This window comes from Phyllobates terribilis, unplaced genomic scaffold, assembly GCF_046119375.1.
Source record: "Phyllobates terribilis strain yellow unplaced genomic scaffold, ASM4611937v1 Scaffold_8__6_contigs__length_399053987, whole genome shotgun sequence".
Lineage (NCBI taxonomy): Eukaryota > Metazoa > Chordata > Amphibia > Anura > Dendrobatidae > Phyllobates > Phyllobates terribilis.
In genome coordinates, this window is record NW_027362768.1 from 176,792,889 (window position 1) to 176,812,213 (window position 19,325).

The 19,325-nt window shown below is 43.2% G+C and overlaps 1 protein-coding gene across 3 annotated transcripts in view; it reads left to right on the plus strand.

Moving 5' to 3' along the window:
- The window catches only part of DNAJC6 (DnaJ heat shock protein family (Hsp40) member C6), a 100,570-nt gene extending 81,997 nt beyond the window's left edge, over positions 1-18,573 (plus strand). For all 3 annotated transcript variants that reach the window (XM_073643827.1, XM_073643826.1, XM_073643825.1), the window contains 6 exons: positions 2,982-3,050; positions 3,252-3,386; positions 4,257-4,517; positions 7,967-8,115; positions 11,021-11,197; positions 15,122-18,573. In XM_073643827.1, coding sequence (XP_073499928.1) covers positions 2,982-3,050; positions 3,252-3,386; positions 4,257-4,517; positions 7,967-8,115; positions 11,021-11,197; positions 15,122-15,223 — 893 coding nt within the window. In that variant the 3' untranslated portion in view covers positions 15,224-18,573. The remainder of the gene's footprint in view (positions 1-2,981; positions 3,051-3,251; positions 3,387-4,256; positions 4,518-7,966; positions 8,116-11,020; positions 11,198-15,121) is intronic.
- The last annotated feature ends 752 nt before the right edge of the window (positions 18,574-19,325 follow it).

Here is a 19,325-nt window from a genome sequence, read left to right on the forward strand (position 1 = left end):
GGGAAAATGTTGCCCTGGTACCACACGGGAGACTCGAGTTCCAGGGGTGCTGGGGCCCGCTTCTTCTTCACCTCTAAAAATCAGGGCCTTTATCACCGCCTCCTGGAAGTGGAGGAAGGTGTTGCTGGTCTGGCCTGCACATCGTGATAGCACGTATGCGTTGTACAGTGCTATTTGAACGATGTGCATGGCCAGTTTTTTGTACCAAACCTTCGCCTTCCGCATGACACTGTAGTGCTGGAGGACTTGATCAGAAAGATCAACTCCCCCCATGTGCTTGTTGTACCCCAGGGCACAGTCCGGTTTGTGGACCGGTGCTGGGGTACCTCTAACGGTGGTGGCCGTGGTGCCGGGACCATGGATTGTGGTTAATAAAAAGATGTCCCTCTTGGCTTTGAACTTCATCACAACCATGTTTCCGCTACACTGGGCTCGGCTCTCGCCCTTTGGGAGAGGCTGCTCAATTAGCATCAAAGGGAGACCCCTCTGGGTTCTGCGCACAGTACCGCAAGCGGCGGTAGTTCTGGCAGAGAGGGACTGAAATAGTGGAATGCTTGTGTAAAAGTTATCAACGTATAGATGGTAACTTTTATCAAGCAGTGGGCGGATCAAATCCCACACTACTGTCCCACTCACCTTCAGAGCAGGTGGACATTCTGGGGGCTGGATCCTCGAATCCTTTCCTTCATACACTCTAAAGCTGTGAGTGTACCCTGAGGCACTCTCGCACAGCTTGTAGAGTTTTATTCCGTACCTGGCCTTCTTACTGGGCAGGTATTGTTGGAATTGAAGCCTCCCTTTGAAGTGGATGAGGGATTCATCCACAGAAATTTACCTTTGGGGAACGTACACTTCAGCAAACTTGTTGCTGAAGTGTTCGATGACCAGACTAATTTTGAACAGTCTGTCAACATTTGGGTTATCGCGGGGAAGGCTGTCCGCGTTATCCCGGAAATGTAGGAACTTGTGAATGACCTCAAATTTTTTGCGGGTCATCACCATTCCGAACACTGGGGTTTGATATAAAATATCGGTACTCCAGTATTGGCGGATTTCTGGTTTCTTCACAATCCCCATGTGAAGTACCAGTCCCCAATATTTCAACATTTCTTGGAGTCAACGGGACTCCAAGTAGAAAACATTGAATTTGGGTTTGCAGCCAAAAACTGTTGAGCGTAGATGTTGGTCTGCTTCACCATGAGACTCACAATGGCCTCAGAGAAAGTCTATTTCCCTGAGGTTTGCTGTCTCGAACTGGATTCCTGATTGGGGAAGGAAATCAGGAATCCGTCGAGTGTAATTTTCAGGGACGGGGGTCCACACTGGGGCCCTGGTGCTAGGTTGGGCGTGACTAGCACCAGGTTGAGGGTTACTCACAGATGGCTGTGGGTCTTCTTTCACGGCTTCCGAACGATTTCTTGACCTGCTACGTCGTCTTGGTGCCGAGTCGGTGTCACTGGAGAAGGAAGAATGGGAGGAATAGAGGAACGTGGGGTCCTCTCCCTCACTATCGGCTTCGGAGGCAATAATGGAATATGCCTCCTCAGCTGAGTACGCCCTAGACTGGGATGAGCGGGACGGGCTGGACATTTTGTGTGCTGTGTGCGTGTGTAAAAAATCTAAACTTTATTATAGTGTGTGTGTGTGTGTGTGTGTGAGAGTGCTTGGTGTAACCTTCTGCAGTCACGTGTAGGGGACGGTCAGGCGTAGGGGGGCGCGCTCAGGCACACGGGGCGTAGGAGGGGGCTCAGGAGATGGAGGAGCCAGCAGCAGCAGCAGCAAGGGGGGTGATCACTGGGGCAGAAAGAGGGGCAGGAGCCGGCAGTAGCAGCATCAGGGGGGGGGGGGGTGATCACTGGGGCAGAAAGAGGGGCAGGAGCCGGCAGTAGCAGCAGCAGGGGGGGGGTGATCACTGGGGCAGAAGGGGGCAGGTGCCGGCAGCAGCAAGGGGGGGTAGGAGCGGGCAGAAAGGGGGGCTGGAGCCGGCAGTAGCAGCAGCAGGGGGGGTGATCACTTGGGCAGAAAAGGGGGCAGGTGCCGGCAGTAGCAGCAGCAAGGGGGTGAACCTTGGGGCTGAAAGGGGGGCAGGAGCCGGCAGCAGCAGGGGGGAGATCACCTTTATTATCACTGGGACGGGGGGGTGATCACTGGGAGGGATGGTGGGTGAACACAGGCGCAGGGGATTTACAGTGAGCCTGCCCTGCTGCTGCCTGTGATCACCGTACACCGGCTGGCAGATGGAGAGCACCAGCCGGTGGAGGTCGGGGTGGAGGTATGTGGAGGGGTGGGGGGGTGGGGGGAAGTGGTGGCTGGAATCGGACAAGGGGGGAAATATTACCGGCGGCAGATCGGTGGCATCGGCGGCGGCAGCAGATCGGCGGGGTGACCAAGCTCCTCAACTTCCACGAATGGGATGAAGCTGGGGAGCTTGGTCAGCCATTGTAAAACAACCCCCTCCACATCTGATTGGAGGGCTAGCGTCACATGGACACTAGCCCCAATCAGATCTGGGGGGGGGGGGGGGACAGCTGACACTCCCCCCCAGCCAATGGCTGATGCTATATGCATCAGGCCATGCCCAGATCGTAAATATTTCACCAATATCCATTGGTGAGGTATTTAATTCATTCCGATTGGCAGTTTCATTAAAGTGAAAGTGAAACTGCCAATCGGAGGGGTCCTAGGCACGGGGGGGGGGGGGGGGGGGGGTTGATCCACCCCCCGTGGGGTCAACTACAGGTTGTCCAGTTGCAGCAGCAACTGTGACACCTGAGTGACCCCGCTCGCACGCACTGCGCGATCCCGCCATGTCAGACGCTGTGACATGGGTCGGGAACGCACTGGTTTCCATGTCACAGACGCTGTGACATAGGTCGGGAAGGGGTTAAGGTGCACCCCTTATATAGATAGTTTACAAAGGAAATTCCTATTCTTTAACCAGAAGATTCTATTTAATTTATGTTTTTTTGTATTTTTCCCAGCTCCACCATCTGTATCCATCCAGCCTGACATATCATCATCAACATGGGACTGGGGTTCTCCAGCACAAGGTAAAGTGTGGTTTCCACAGTTTTCTGCTAAACCTCTGAATCTTTTTAACATTGGAATGAGCAGAAGCTTTGCAAAATTTTTTTTTTAGAATTATTAATTTTTTTAAATTAGAAAATCAGTTAGCCACTGTTTTCTTGTACAAGAAAAAAAGCAATCTGAATGAAGCCTAATACAATTTCTCATTGATTTATTTCCTGAAGGTGGATTAGGAGTAGGGAGTCGATCGGCTGCTACCAGTCCAACGGGATCACCGCACAGTACCCCACAGCACCATACCAAGCCACAGACTCTCGACCCATTTGCTGACCTTGGAGCTCTGGGTGCAAATCTTGCTGGTAATGTTATGTCTCTATGTTTTAATAGCATGGTCTGCAAAATCAAAACACACACACACAAAAACCAAAAACATTTTATCAAGTTAAGTTTTATTCAGCCATTTTCTAGTTATAGCTGTTTTTGGCCTTTATTCTAGCTTCTGAGGGGCTTCAGATCTCCTGAATGGCATATCATGTCTTCTTGTAAAGATGGATTTTCTCTTTATCTAGAATGATGATAACCCCGCTAGAAGCTTTAATGGGGGCCATATTGGTTGTCATTCAGCTTTTCTTAAGCTGATGAGCTGCATTTTTTAACAATGTGACTGAAGGTCATAAAAATACTGGTGATTTATTTTTTATTATAAGGCAAATGTTCTTTAGAAGCTATGTTTATTTTTTGCAACCAATTTTCTTATTGTTCTAATACATGAAAATGAAGCAAAAGAAACACACAAGGCCACTTTGCAAATAGTCTTGGCGGGAGAATAACAGATGACTTCAGGATCAGATGAAACAGGGCTTGTAATCTGTTACCATGGAGACACATAGTTCTGCATAGGATCTGTATACGCAAAAATGGTAGTAGGACTATTTGTGCATTGCTTAATTTTTTTTATTTTAGATGCATTGGAGAAATTAAAAGGAAATTTGTTGCAAAAGTCTACATTCTCTGCATACTGACATGCATATGACAAATCCTAGCATTAAGGTGAAATGAAGTATTAAGATTAATTTAAAATAAACTTTAGAAAATAGCAGCACTGAGAATGGTGATTCCTGGCAAGCAATAACTCACATTATAGTCACATAAAGTTATCAGACGCTATCAGTAATGATGTATTGGTTCTGCTTGTTGTGACTCCTCTTACGTTAACTGTCTTGATCCAGGTGGTTCTGCATTTGCAAGTAAGCCAACAACCCCAACCGGTAGCAGCGGGGGATTTCCTCCTGTAGGATCACCCCAGAAGCCATCTCCACAGCACGGAGGGGGCAGCTGGCAGCCGAATTCTGGATATTCTTGGCAGCCACATTCCAAACCTCAACAAAACGTCCCGCAATCATCACCGCAAAACAGACCCAACTACAACATCAGCTTCTCTGCAGTGAACAGTGGCCAGAACGATCGGGGGAAGAGTGCCGCCAGCTCTGGTGAGGATGATTTACAGAATAATTATGGTTATTTTACATATCTAAAGCACACCTATCCTACAACCTGAAGAAAAGCATGATCTTGTGGTCCTCAAACCCCCCAAAAAAGGTATTGCTATTGGCACACGTACCAGTCCTACATGTCAAGAACGTGTCCTGATTCTAATGCCCTGTAATGTGCCATTCGCTCTTTTTCATTGGGTAGATCGGCCCCTCTGTTCTGCTTGTATGCCGTTTTGACAGACAAGTAAAAAGGAGCAGACACGCCCCCACACGGGTTATAGAGGCAGACCCACGCCCACACGCGCTTTCTGCATTTTTAAGTGTTTTTTCACCCATACAAAGCAATGAGAGTGCAAAAACACTGCAATAAATGCAGGAAACAGGGTTTTCTGCTTTTTTGTAGTGTTTTTGGTGAAAAAAACAACCAATTTTATTAAACTTTTACTGTAGACAAATCACACATGTAATGCACATAAACAGAGCTAAAAAAGCAGCAGCAAAAAAATATGTCTTGAACGCAGCATTTTTACTTCTAAGAGAACAGGTGGTTTTGCCTGCAGGAAAAAAACATTACAAAACACTGCCTGTGAACGTAGCCTTATACAGACTAAGGGCAGAGACAGACTTCTGTATAACTCGTGTGATGATCGCATCGCACTGAACGGACTGGCCGGCACCTCTCCTGACCTAAGCATGACAGCATGATGTATTTCTATGCAGCTGTCACGCTCTGTTCAGGAGAGGCGCCGACCAGTACGAGGTTTACCATGCAATACTCGCAGAAGAAATACGGCAGTCTGCCTCTGACTTAACAGCTAAGATTGCTACAATTATATCCAGTCTAGACAATGCTCTGTGAACTAAACATATCTGCAGGACACCTTTTTCTCCTGCCCTACTTATTACAATGTATTACTGCAGGTGAAATGTATTAGCCTGAAGTCAAACCTGTTTATCTCATTCAGATGTCCGTGTTGCATTTGTTTTTCACTGATACAACACATACCCATTATAATCAATGGTGCTATTTATACAGTTATATGAAAAAGTTTGGGCACCCTTATTAATCTTAAGCTTAATGTTTTTTTAAAAATTGGTGTTTTTGCAACAGCTATTTCAGTTTGATATATGTAATAACTGTTGGACACAGTAATGTTTCTGCCTTGAAATGATGTTCATTGTACTAACAGAAAATGTGCAATCTGCATTCAAACAAAATTTGACAGGTGCATAAGTATGGGCACCTCACCAGAAAAGTGACATTAATATTTAGTAGACCCTCCTTTTGCAAAAATAACAGCCTCTAGTCTCTTCCTGTAGCTTTTAATGAGTTCCTGGATCCTGGATGAAGGTATTTTTGACCATTCCTCTTTACAAATCAATTCCAGTTCAGTTAAGTTTGATGGTCGCCGAGCATGGACAGCCCTCTTCAAATGATCCCACAGATGTTCAATGATATTCAGGTCTGGGGACTGGGATGGCCATTCCAGAACATTGTAATTGTTCCTCTGCATGAATGCCTGAGTAGATTTAGAGCGGTGTTTTGGATCATTGTCTTGCTGAAAGATCCATCCCCTGCGTAACTTCAACTTTATCACTGATTCTTGAACATTATTGTCAAGAATCTGCTGATACTGAGTGGAATCCATGCGTCCCCCAACTTTAAAAAGATTCCCGTTGCCGGCATTGGCCACACAGCCCCAAACCATGATAGAACCTCCACCAAATTTTACTGTGGGTAGCAAGTGTTTTTCTTGGAATGCTGTGTTTTTTTGCTGACATGCATAACGCCTTTTTGTATGACCAAACAACTCAATCTTGGTTTCATCAGTCCACAGGACCTTCTTCCAAAAAGAAATTGGCTTCTCCAAATGTGCTTTTGCATACCTCAGCCGACTCTGTTTGTGGCGTTCTTGCAGAAACGGCTTCTTTCGCATCACTCTCCCATACAGCTTCTCCTTGTGCACAGTGCGTTGTATAGTTGACCGATGCACAGTGACACCATCTGCAGCAAGTTGATGCTGCAGCTCTCTGGAGGTGGTCTGAGGATTGTCCTTGACTGATCTCACCATTCTTCTTCTCTGCCTTTCTGATGTTTTTCTTGGCCTGCCACTTCTGGCCTTAACAAGAACTGTCCCTGTGTTCTTCCATTTCCTTACTATGTTCCTCACAGTGGAAACTGACAAGTGAAATCTCTGAGACAGCTTTTGGTATCCTTCCCCTGAACAACTATGTTGAATAATCTTTGTTTTCAGATCATTTGACAGTTGTTTTGAGGAGCCCATGATGCCACTCTTCAGAGGAGATTCAAACAGGAGAACAACTTGCAAGTGGCCACTTTAAGTAGCTTTTCTCATGATTGCATACACCTGGCTATGAAGTTCAAAGCTCAATGAGGTTACAAAACCAAAAAAAGTGCTTTAGTACGTCAGTAAAAAGTGGGTAGGAGTATTTAAAACAAGAAAATGATAAGGGTGCCCATACTTATGCACCTGTCAAATTTTGCTTGAATGCAGATTGCACATTTTCTGTTAGTACAATAAACCTCATTTCAAGGCAGAAACATTACTGTGTCCAACAGTTATTACATATATCAAACTGAAATAGCTGTTGCAAAAACACCAATTTTTACAAAACATTAAGCTTAAGATTAATAGGGGTGCCCAAACTTTTTCATATAACTGTATGTCCATGTTTTTCATATACCGTGTGTTAGTGAAAAACACATGGAGACATGTTCTTTTTTTTTTTTCCGGCAGGACGGATGACAAGGGTCAAGGCAACTCTACGGGTCAGTGAAAAATACGTACAGCACACGGGTGGCATCTTTGTGCTGTCCGTATTTAGCATTGCAAAGTATAGGAGAAGCTTTTTAATTTATTTCTTTATCCATAAAGAATTGAAAAATTCATAAATAGGAAAATATCGATGACGCACTGATGACGGACACACACGGATGACACACTGATCCAAAACACTGATTACACTGGTACCATTTTTTCATGTGTTTAAATACTGAATGTGTGAATATGGCCTAAAGGGAACTAAAAAGAAACAAATTGTCTAGATACAAAGGTAGCAACCTTCAGCTTTGAAACGTACTGCATTGAGCCTGGATTTTTTTTCAGCATCTGGATGTAAAAAAAAAAAGATTTGCCTTTTCATTTAATAGTAAACAAGTATTGAAAATGGTTTAAAATTGAAACACAAAGTAGATTAGAAAGCTGCAGGACATCATTACACAGTGATAAAGCTCTATGTACTGTTCACATGTGCAGTATTTTGGCTCCTGGAGTTGCACTTCAGTTATCAGGTAGTCACATAGTTGTTGTATTCATACAATTGTGCATTGTCACCACCTTGTACAAAATTATTGCCTAGTGTTGTCTTTACAGGCTATTACTAGGCATACTAGTTGTTATACTCAGGTATTTTTGTTATTTAAGATGTGAAACCGAAGGCTTCAGCCGACAACTTTGAAGATTTACTCTCTGGTCAAGGATTCAATGCACACAAGGAGAGGAAGGGACCAAGAACTATTGCTGAAATGAGGAAGGAAGAAATGTCAAAAGAAATGGATCCTGAAAAATTAAAGGTGAGAAGAGTAGGGCAGATTTACTAGTGAAAATGCACCAGAATTCTCAGATTCTTCCAGAGAGATAGCGGCACCATTTGTATCCTCGGGAGTCCAGATAATGTAGTCCTGAAATAAGAAATCCCCATCTATTTACTAATTATTCTTTTAAAAGGCTATTTAATTTTTTTTATTTAACCCCTTTCCAACATAGGAAGTAATCTAACATCCTATATTGGGCCCCCATGTATAAATCCGGCTCAGGAGCTGAGCACCTTGCTCTGATCCCTGTTGTTTACCATTTACATACTGCTGTCAATCACCCCACTGAAGGCCCCCATGGCTGTCGTCTTAGTTCTCCTGTGAAGCCCATCCATCTGAGGACCAAATTCCCTAAGGTTATGTTCGCGCAGTTTTTTGAGGAATTTTTCAGAGTGGATCCTCCTCAAAAACCTTCTCAACAGTTTCTGCACATCGAGCTTTTGAAGAGAATTTGTAGTGAAAACTCTCCAAATCCTCCTAAAAAAAAATAAAAAATGCAAAACTCTTCAAAAAACGTTTTGGCTCAGTTTCCGCTCAAAAAACTAAGCAAAAGGCCTCATTGTGCACATACTGTATACAAAGACCGCTTGGAAAACTCTTCCCATTTGGGAAATACACTTTTCTGTTCATATGAAGTTTCAAGGTTTTTTTTTTAACGAAGAGGTTTTGAAAAACACTGGGTGGAAAAACTGCATTTTACTTCTTTGAAGCTGATCTTGACGTAAACCTCTCCAAACTAGGTACTTTCCAATAAAGGGTATGTGCACACAATGTCTTTTTTCCTCCACCGAGTTTTTCTATTCAGAGCCACTTCAGGAAAATTCAGGCATCTATTTCTGTACTTTCCATTATAGTGGCGGGCGATTTACTAGCAGGAGTCGCCTGAAGAATTAACTTGTTACTTGGTTTCTGAATCCTGAAGCAGTTAAAAAAAAAAGTATTGGGAGAGTGAGAAGTATTGGGAAATTTAAAAGGGTTGTCTGGTGAAAGCAAGTCGTCCTCACAGGATAGGTGATAACTTATTGATCGTGGGGGTCTGACCACTGGGACCGAAACTGATTGGCAGGACAGGGAATTTTTATCCCCAGTGGGGCAATTTTATCCACATTAAAATGGAGCACCAGTGCATATGCCAGACTGCTGGAGCTGCCAGAAAAAGCCGAGCGCAGCACTCAGCAGCCCCATAGGAAATAAGTGGAGGAACAGTCATGTGCACTGCCCCTTCATTGTAACAGGAATAAAAGTGCCCTGTTCTGTTGATCGTTGTCTGTCTCAGCGGAGCGTTCAGACCCCTAAGATCTATAAGTTATCACCTATTCTGTGGGTGTTGATCACTTGTTTTTATTGGACAATCACTTTGAGTTCTGAGCATGAATTCCTGTATTAATGTGCTAATAACAGAAGTGATTTTCTAGCACCTTTTCACATTCTTTTAGTTCCCGATGTTCTTTTTTGAATCTTTTCTTATTTTATTCCACATTCATTGTTTCCATATATTTATCCATAAACACAGTTTATACCTAATGTTTCCAGATGTGGCATTTTTGTGAATATCTAAACAGGTTCTGCATCAGTTGGGCCTGGCCTGCCCAGCTCCTTTTCAGAGTAATGAGCTGCGGTTCCGTGTGTCTTTAGGGTGCTTTCACATTGCATTCTGTGTCCCTGTCAGGGCATACGTCAATGCAGCAGCCTATGTCTGAGTGTCCGCCTTCTGTGGGCGTACACTCCCGAAAAAAGTGCACGACAGAGCGCACGTTCGCTCTGCTATGACCATTGCGGTCTATGGCCCCCGTTACAGCATACGTCCAGACCCCGTTTTGCAGGGAGCTTTAGGACGTAGGACACAGATCGCAATGTGAAAGCACCCTTAGTGGGATGCAGTGGCGTAGCACCGATGGTGGCAGGCCACAAAGCTAATATGGGGCCCGTGAAATGGGGTGACCCGATTCCAGCGCCGGCATCAGGCCTTCCTCGCCCGTCATCAGGTTCAACTGTATCAGCATCCTGCATGCCGATACAGTTGAAAGTAATGATGAAAGACTGAGCGTCAGCTGATGCTTCCTCCTCCATCATTCTTTCTCGGCGTCTGACGTCTCCGCGCAGCGGGCGTGATGACGTCACTACATGGCGCCCTCTGCGCTTCAGACCACACGCTGCTGAGACTTGAGCAGCGGAGGAACGAGGAGGAAAGGGGAGGTTTTTTTTTTTTTTTTTTTTTTTTTAAATCCGTGAGTACATTGTGATGGCCATAATACTGTATGGAGGACTATGGGGAGTGCATTATGCTATGTGGGAGTTATTCTAATATTTGGAGGGTTATGTGGGAGCCTTTATACCTTTATGGAGGATTATGTGGGGGAATTATACTGTATGAAAGCAATTGTACAGTGTGAAGATTTGTGTGGGGTCCATTATACAGTGGTGAGGTGTGGGTCCATTACACTGTATGTAGGCCCATTTTACTGCATAGAGGGCTGTGTGGGGGTCACAGTTGGGGGATCATACTGTGTAGAGGTCACCATACTTTTCCGGGGGAGTTGGTGGGTTCCATAGGGTCATCATATTTTGCATATGGAGGGTACTGTGGTGGTATCATACAGTGTTTGTGTGGCACTTTAGTTGGCATCATACTTTTATAGGGGCAATGAAAGGGCAATCTATGGTCTTCCGTAGGAGGAAAATTACTTTTGTAAAGGCTGCAAAGTCTTGAGATATGCTCCTCTGTGACCCCCCCAATGAATAATAATCTTTTTTTTTGTGGTTTTTGTTTTACCCAATTAGAACTTCTGCTATGGGGCCCAATGATTTCTATGTAGGCCTCTGATGGGACAGGGATGCCATATTCCTTGATCATGGTGATACAAACTTGCATTTTCTATTGCAGATCTTAGACTGGATTGAAGGTAAAGAGCGAAACATCAGAGCGTTGCTCTCCACCATGCACACTGTTCTTTGGGCAGGGGAAACCAAGTGGAAACCGATCGGCATGGCGGATCTGGTCACACCGGAACAAGTTAAAAAAGTATACCGGAAAGCTGTGTTAGTGGTTCACCCAGACAAAGTAAGTGCCGGCTTCTCTCGTAATGTTTTCCTCCCCTTCTTCCAAGAGTCATAACTATTTTTTCCTTGTACATAGTTGTAGGGAAGCTTGTTTTTTTGCGAGAGAACTTGAACTTTTAAATGACACCATTCACTTTACCATATAATATACTGGAAAGCAGGAAACAAATTTTAAGTGGGGAGATGTGATAAAAAAAAGAAATTCCTTCATTTTTTTTTTTTGTTTTATCTTTAGGCTGAGTTCACACGATGCGTTTTTAATGCGTTTCCGCAGTTGCGTATACGCCGCGGAAACGCATTAAAAACTCATGGTAGAAGGGCAGCAATGTTCCCCAATTGAAATCAGCATGTGCTGTGCCCATGATGCGGATTTTTCCGCAGCGTAAACGCTACGCTCAAAAATCCGCAGCATGTCAATTAATTTTGCGGAAACGCGGCGTTTTCGCCGCCATTGACTTGCATTAGAACGCGCCAATTCCGCAAGACTGCATTTGTACTTGCGCTATTGGCGCGTTCTAATGTGCAGATGGTACCCGGGTCTGGATGAGAGGAGAGTCACATCCACACCCAGGTACCATTAAAAAAGCTGTAAAAAAAAAGAATAAAATAAAAAATAGATGTATTCTTACCTTCTGTCGGCCCCACTGCGCTCCTGCTTGGTTCCCGGCACTTTGCAGTGAGTTGAAGGACCTGCGCTGACGTCAGAGTCATGTGACGGGTCACGTGACGCTGACGTCAGCAGGTCTTTCAATTCAAAGTTGCCGGCGAGGGAGAACGGAGTGAGCAGGACAGCGCGGGCCATCGGAGGGTAAAGTATACATTTTATTTTTTATTTTAACCATTCTCTCGGGTCACACTATATAAATCCATGCTGGTTGCATGGATTTATATAGTGTGACCTAGTTGTCAAGCACTTTCCAAGTGATGCTATCGCCTGGAAAGCGCTTGTCAATCTGCATGCGGAAACGCATGTGAATCCGCATGTGGATCCGCATGTATTCTGCAGGAAAAACGCATGCACAATCTGAGTGCGTTTTTTCTGCCAGGGAGATGCAGAAATGATGCAGAAATTTTCTGCTTCATTTCTGCATCGTGTGCACATACCCTTACTGCGTTCATTGTACAATAAAAATGACCTGGCAACATGATTCTCCAGGTTAGTACGATTACGGCGATAACAAACAAACTGATATAATTAAATTTTAATGCTTTTAAAAAAATTCAGAACCGTTTACAAGAATAATTGGATCTATGCCACCATATTCTATGTTCCATGACTTTATTATTTTTCCTTTGATGGAGCTATGTGCGTGCTTTAATTTTTATTGGAATCATTTTCAATTGCTTTTTATTCCATTTTTTTTTGGGGTGGGGGGGTGTGGGGAGAGGTAAAAACCTATAATTTGTATATTCTCTGCTCAGTGACTCTTCCAGATGACCAGCCGGTGAGTCACCTGTACAACCTCCCCTCCCTTCTCAGAAATGTGACACTGACATTGACTTTGATGACAACTTTACCACCTTCAGCTCCACAGATAAATTATTCAGCAGTGGCGGCAGGTTTATGGTCAGGACATGTCGTGGACATAATCACTTTTACATACAATGTGACCTATAACATTTGTATCTCTGTGATGGTCTGTTGGTAAACAAAGCCGACAGAGGGATGGCACATAAGTGAGGGCATATGCCAGGGTGAGGGGGCATGAGGGGAAGCTTCCCAACACTCAGTGACTCAGTGAAATTGGATACGGCCATCAATAGCGTTTGTGTTGAAAATCTGCATCTAGAGTAACAAAGCTACATATGCTCTGGTCTGGTGCATGGTCCCGGGAACTCAATATGTCATTTTTAAGGTCCTCCTAGTATAACAACTGCTGTCGGCTGAAAATTTTAAGGGGGAGACGAGCAGCTGTCAATTCCTTCTGGCACTAACTTATCCTCCACGGCAGGGATGTTAAACTCAAACACACAGAGGGTCAAAATGAAAAACTTGGACTAAGTCGCGGGCCAACCAGTATACAGTATAATGGTCCCCACAGTCCTTCATACAGAATAATGGGCCTCACATAGTCCTCCAAACAGTATAATGGCTCCACATAGTCCTCCATACAGTATAATGGGCCCCACATAGTGCTCCATACAGAATAATGGCCCCACATAGCTTTCCATACAGTATAATGGGAGCCATATAGCCCTCCATACAGAATAATGGCCCCACATAGGGGTGTTGGTTTTGGTGTCACAGGCCAAATGTAATCACACTGCGGGCCAGATTTGGCCCACAGGCCAGAGTTTGACATGTATGCTCCACGGGGATAAAGGATCAGACATTATAAAATTCAAGATGCTCAGTTCTTCTTTCCCTCCCACGCCCATAAAGGGAAAATATGGTGATTCCTATACACAACAAGGATAGGTCATCAATATCAGATTACTGGTGGTCTGACACAATGACAGAGCACCCCCACGATCAGCATCAGCTCTTATTTGTTCCAGTGGCAGCCAGAGATTAATGGTTTGAATACAGCTGCACTGTGCTCCATTCAATGTGTAGCGGTCACCGCAGGGTACTGCGGCATTCTTTCTGTTTGGAGCTGTTCCGCAGTATCTGGCAGCATCTGCTACACATTAAATGGAGCTGTGCTTTGCAATTCAAAGGACTTAATTCATCAAGGTGTTTTCAAATGTAATAAGACCATATTGCGCTCATTATCTTTCCAGTTTTTATCTGGGTTAAAATGAGGAACATAGGCAGAGAAAAATGCTCACCTGAAAAGGTTGTGAAAGTCACAACCCTTGTGTTAGCTTGAAAAACTTGGCTGCTGCAGATCCACAAATGGTATAACATATGGAACCTGGAGAAAGGTGGAGGTAAATCCGCGCTTCCAAAGGTATAAGATTCAGTAGGAGACCGTAAAGATGTAAATGGGAATTTTTTATTTATCAACGCGTTTCGAAGAACACCTGGTGATATGTGGAAACTGGAGATAGGTGGAGGTAAATCCGCCAGCCATAAGACTCGGTAGGAGACCCTAAAGATGTAAATGCTAAATATCAACATGTTTCAAAGCACACAGGTGTGGTAGCGCTGATTTACCTCCACCTTTCTCCAGTTTCCACATATCAAGGTGTTTTCGCCAGTTTCTAGCATAAAACACCTTGAAATGTCGAAAAATGTTTGTAGAACAAGTATTTTGTGATTATTTTTTTTACATAATTACGCCAGTTTCTGCCCGCTACGCATGGATAAGTGGTGGCACTGCAAAGCCTGCCCGGCAAATACCTAAAAATTTACACCAATTTAGTGCAAAAATGACACCAGCATTGTACTCTAGTCCCTGAGTGGACTAATTTTTCTGGGAGAGGTGCAAGGCAGTTGTAAGATTCCCCCAATTGTGCCTCTTAGTTAGGTGCAAATTACTCCAGGGGTGTCTTCACTAAGACTGGGGTGCACAGTTCCAGTGTTAATGAATGGAGCTCAAAGTCTTAATATTTGGCTGCCACCAGAACAAATATCCGCTTATTGGTAAGGTGATTGGTGTCAGACCCTCACTGATGTGATATTGATGACCTATCAGATTAGATGTTCTGACCAGACAACCCCTTTAACTCTTAACCCATAACAGAACAAATGCCATTGAATATTTATCGTTAGGTGTTGAGTTACATTTTTCTGCATCGGGATATGTTTCTGCATTGTGATATCTTTGTCCCTATGTGACGCCTCTTCACGGCATGTTGGGACATGTAGTTTCCAGCAATCTCTACGGACAGAGCACTATCAGTTTGTCTAGTCTAATCACAAGTTAGAAAAAGAACAAGGTAAGAATATTTTTACACTGTAGCTATGTAAAGGGGTGGTGCACATGCATAAATGTGTCTGCAGGAGTTTCCCTTTAATGACTTTGTGTTTATTTTGCAGGCCACTGGGCAGCCCTACGAGCAATATGCAAAGATGATCTTTATGGAGCTGAATGACGCCTGGTCAGAATTTGAGAATCAAGGACAGAAAGCGTTATACTAATCTACATATCTCCCCCTTATCTCCTGTGCAGTAAAACATCCATCCATGAACATGAAGGACCTTTCCTGGTTTTCTCTACAAACCTCAATATTTCCATTTATCTCATGTGTTAGGGCGAATGTTGTTGACATGGAAATCCTTTTGAGAATGAACATTTGCACTCTTCGTGTAGCAGTAAATATCGCCGTCTTAAGTTCCCCTCCTTTAGTGTTTTATTTATTCTGATAATTTATTGAATTATTTATAAGGTGGATTTCAAATAAAATCCTCTGGAGTTGAAACCGTTAACTTAAACACAAGTGACAGCTCTTGTCCGTGGTATGTGTCTGTATTAAAAATATATTTTATGAATATGGATTTCCTTATATACTGCCCAAACACAAAGGAATAACATATTTTACAGATTTTTGGAGGAAGAGCGTTTGTGTTGTACTCCTTTTTTTTTCCCCTTATTGGAGGTAGAGAAGCAAACCTTTCATTTTCTAGCCTGCAGATAAGTAACATACTATCATGAAATATTCTACTTAAAAGGGGGTTGACCATTAGCAAGATCTTTGGGACGTGTCATCAATATCCAATGGATGTGGGTTCAGCACCCCGACCGATCAGCTGCTATATGTTCTGGCAGCGGATGGATATTCACATTGAACAGAGATGCAATGTGCAGCTCCATTTAATGTGTAGCAGCTGCTGCCTGGTACTACAGAACAAATCTCTTCAAGAAATAGGAGCTAATCTAGGTCATCAATATATTGTGATCGGACATCTCCTTTAATAAGGTAGATCATATTTACTCCTCAGAAGATGACATCATGAGTAGGATTGCCACTGAATTCCTGAGCATGTGGCAATTCTTTTATGACCAAGTGTAATTCCCCTTTAATCAATGAGTTTTTGTTGCAATGTGACATGTTACATATTAGCTCTATGTAGTTGATATGTAATTGATTTGAAAACCTAAATCCGGATCTCGATTAAAAATGAATTTGTTGTTTTACCGCATTTTATTTTGCTTTTGGATATTATTATATATTGCCACAACTGGGGGACGGTCTCCAAATCAAGGAGACAAATGCAGTCCATGGCATTGCAGGGCTGGATGTGGATTTACAATAATGGATCAGGATCTTGGGGTGTTGCTATCTTGTATATTTCGCTGTATTCAGGATGGTATATAATGTAAGAATGATAAATTGTCTCCCTGCATCTATTAAATATTGAGTTGTCCATCAGTGCTATGGACTCTTTGCTCCCTTGCCATGCTACCCCCCTTAAAAGATTATATAAAGCAACTTGTGCTTTTTTTTTTGTTTTATTTTACAGAGTTTAATGATTGGAGATTATTCCAAAATGTTAGATATTTATGTGAAGCTTAAGAACTCAGAAATAGATTTGCAGGACCCTGTGGCATTCCTGGCTCATCTTCTGATTAGTAGGCCCAGCTATGGCATTACATTGAGGCACAATGCGGGCATAACTATGCAGGAGCCTGCTTATCAGAAAATGCAACCTGAATGCCATAAGTAGGAGGTTTGCATTGCTCTGGTCCGGAGTCCATGGACTACCAACATGGCTGCTGGATCACGTTCATGTTTGTTATGCTGAACTTTTCACTGAAAAATAATAAACTGTTGACTATGGCCCAAAAGACATCTGCCATTTCCCACAATTGGCTAGGGTCTTCTCGTCCAACCATGGTTGTTAGTACCCCCTCTGCCCCCTGTAAATTAATACCAAAGTGGTAACAGGTAATATCAACCTCAAAGTAAATACAAAATAGGTACATAGCTGTACATCCCTAGTATTTGGAGAAAGATTCTAAATCAATAGGTTTTGTGTGGTCTGAAGAGCCTCTTCTAAGAGAAGCTTTCAGCTTTAGATTTCCAAATACATAATTTCGGCAAGGGCTGAACTTTCAGGTAGCACAATGAATGTGGACCATTGCCTAATAACAGCTTCCCATCCCCATAGGCCACCTCAATGGATCTTGTCTGTAAATCACCCTCTAGACTTCCGACATGCTGGAGGTCTGTATTGCAGAGGTATGAACATCATTACCCTATCTTAGTAATGTTGCAGTTATATCTATTTCTAGGGATATGGTGTAATAAATTTTAAGTGTCCACTATCCATCCCTCAGCACCATACCCCTAAGCCCTTCTCTTCTAACGTAAACTTTACTGATACAGAAGATTTTTTTTGTAAACTTTGACGATAAATATACATTGGCGTTAATACTCTAAACATATCCAGCTCTGCAATATTACATGGTTGATAAGCTTGAATTACCCCATATTATGAGAAAAAAATATTTCATGACTCCAAATACAGCAATCAGAATAAATCGGCATCCTATCTTCAGAAATCCACTACTTAAACCTAATATTACACTCAAGAAAGGCATCTGTGAAATCATCTTTCTCTAGGTGTAGAAGAAGTCCCCACCAGGACCATTCCAATTTTCTACCAACACACAATTGTTCTTGAAAAATACATTCATTTATACAACCCATGTAAAACATGGTAAAATTGGTATCAGCATTGGAACAAGTCTACAGTTTTGTGTCTTAAGACAATCACTTTGTTTACGGTCAGAAAAGTGTATTCAGGGATTTGTGTTTATCGCATTAGGACAGCGGTCTACAACAACTCTCAGCATGTTGGAGATTGCAGACTATTACTTTTAGTATTGGTGCATCATCTATGTTTTGCTCTCTCCTGAGGCCCCAAAGCTGTAACTACAGGGGGTGCACAGGGTTCAAGCTCGTATTGTGCCTAATGCCCCCTCTGCTTTTTAAGAAGACAACAGCGTTGTGTTTCGCCTTGCTGCCCATAAACTACAAGATATACACCTCCGTGAAGACCACCAAAATGTCAAAAATCACAAACAAATACAAGTCCTTCAGCCATCCTCTTCTGTAACACTAGTAAATATTATATTAAACCATTATAAAGCTATATCTGTCTATTTCTTCTCACTTGACAACTACTAAAGACCACAATTACAGCTCAAATAGAGATTACTATATCATTATTCTTAGAGGATAGCTGTCACATTTAACATGGTGTCAAACCTAGGGCAGGTGGAGCTGAGCAGATTAATGTTTAGCTTTGTGGGGAAAGCTTCAGAATAACTTTTATTTTATTCACTTAAATTCACGAGCTGGTTCTGAGCTTATGAGTCCAGTGGGTGGAGTCACTTGAAGAATAAAAAGTTGGACCGCCTACTGGACTTCTAAGATCAGATTTAGTAAGGATTTAAATAAAGAAAATGCAGGTTAGACCGGTCTCATGCAACTGTGAAACACGCACCTTGCTCAGATTGCAATGTGTATATATATGTGTATATATATATATATATATATATATATATATATATATATATATATATAATCTCTCTATCAATCACAGTATGCATAGGTATATATGAGGCATTGGCTCAGGGCAAGAGCTCCTTTGTTGGGCTGGTAAATCCGATCAGAGTGTGGTATGTTTAACCTTTGTGTGAATCCAGCCATGTACTGAATTTCTTTCCTCCAAACTATATATCATTCTGCTTGTCTCTTCAAGCTCTCCGCTATGCTGCCCTTAGATCGGATATCATCATCAATGTAACAATTTTCCTGCCTAGTTGCAGTTTAAAGGAGTTATCCAGGACCATTTTATTTATTTTTTTACTATGGGCCAAAAAACTAACAGGCAGGTAGTTATTAAAAGAGGCAACTACCGCCCTGTTCAACCTGGCCCCAGCTCAGAGCGGTCACCGACTGCTTCAGACGGCGATTCGACTGCTTCACGTCAACAGAGCAGCTTTCTTCCGGCTGCTCTGTTGATGGGGTGTGACTGCCATCGTCATGCTGATTGACAACCGACTTCCCGCAGTTAGGCAGTGGGGAGCCAGCTGTCAATCAGGATGTCAGCAGTCACTCCCCCTCAACAGAACAGAATGGATGAGAAGCTGCTGCTCTGTCGACGTGCGTTAGCGAAAGGCACTGAATCACCGCCAGGAACAGTCGGTGACCGCTCTATGTCAGCAGAGATCGGCGCTGGGCACAACAGGCAGGTAGGTAACAACTACCTGCTTGTTAGTTCTTCGGTGCAT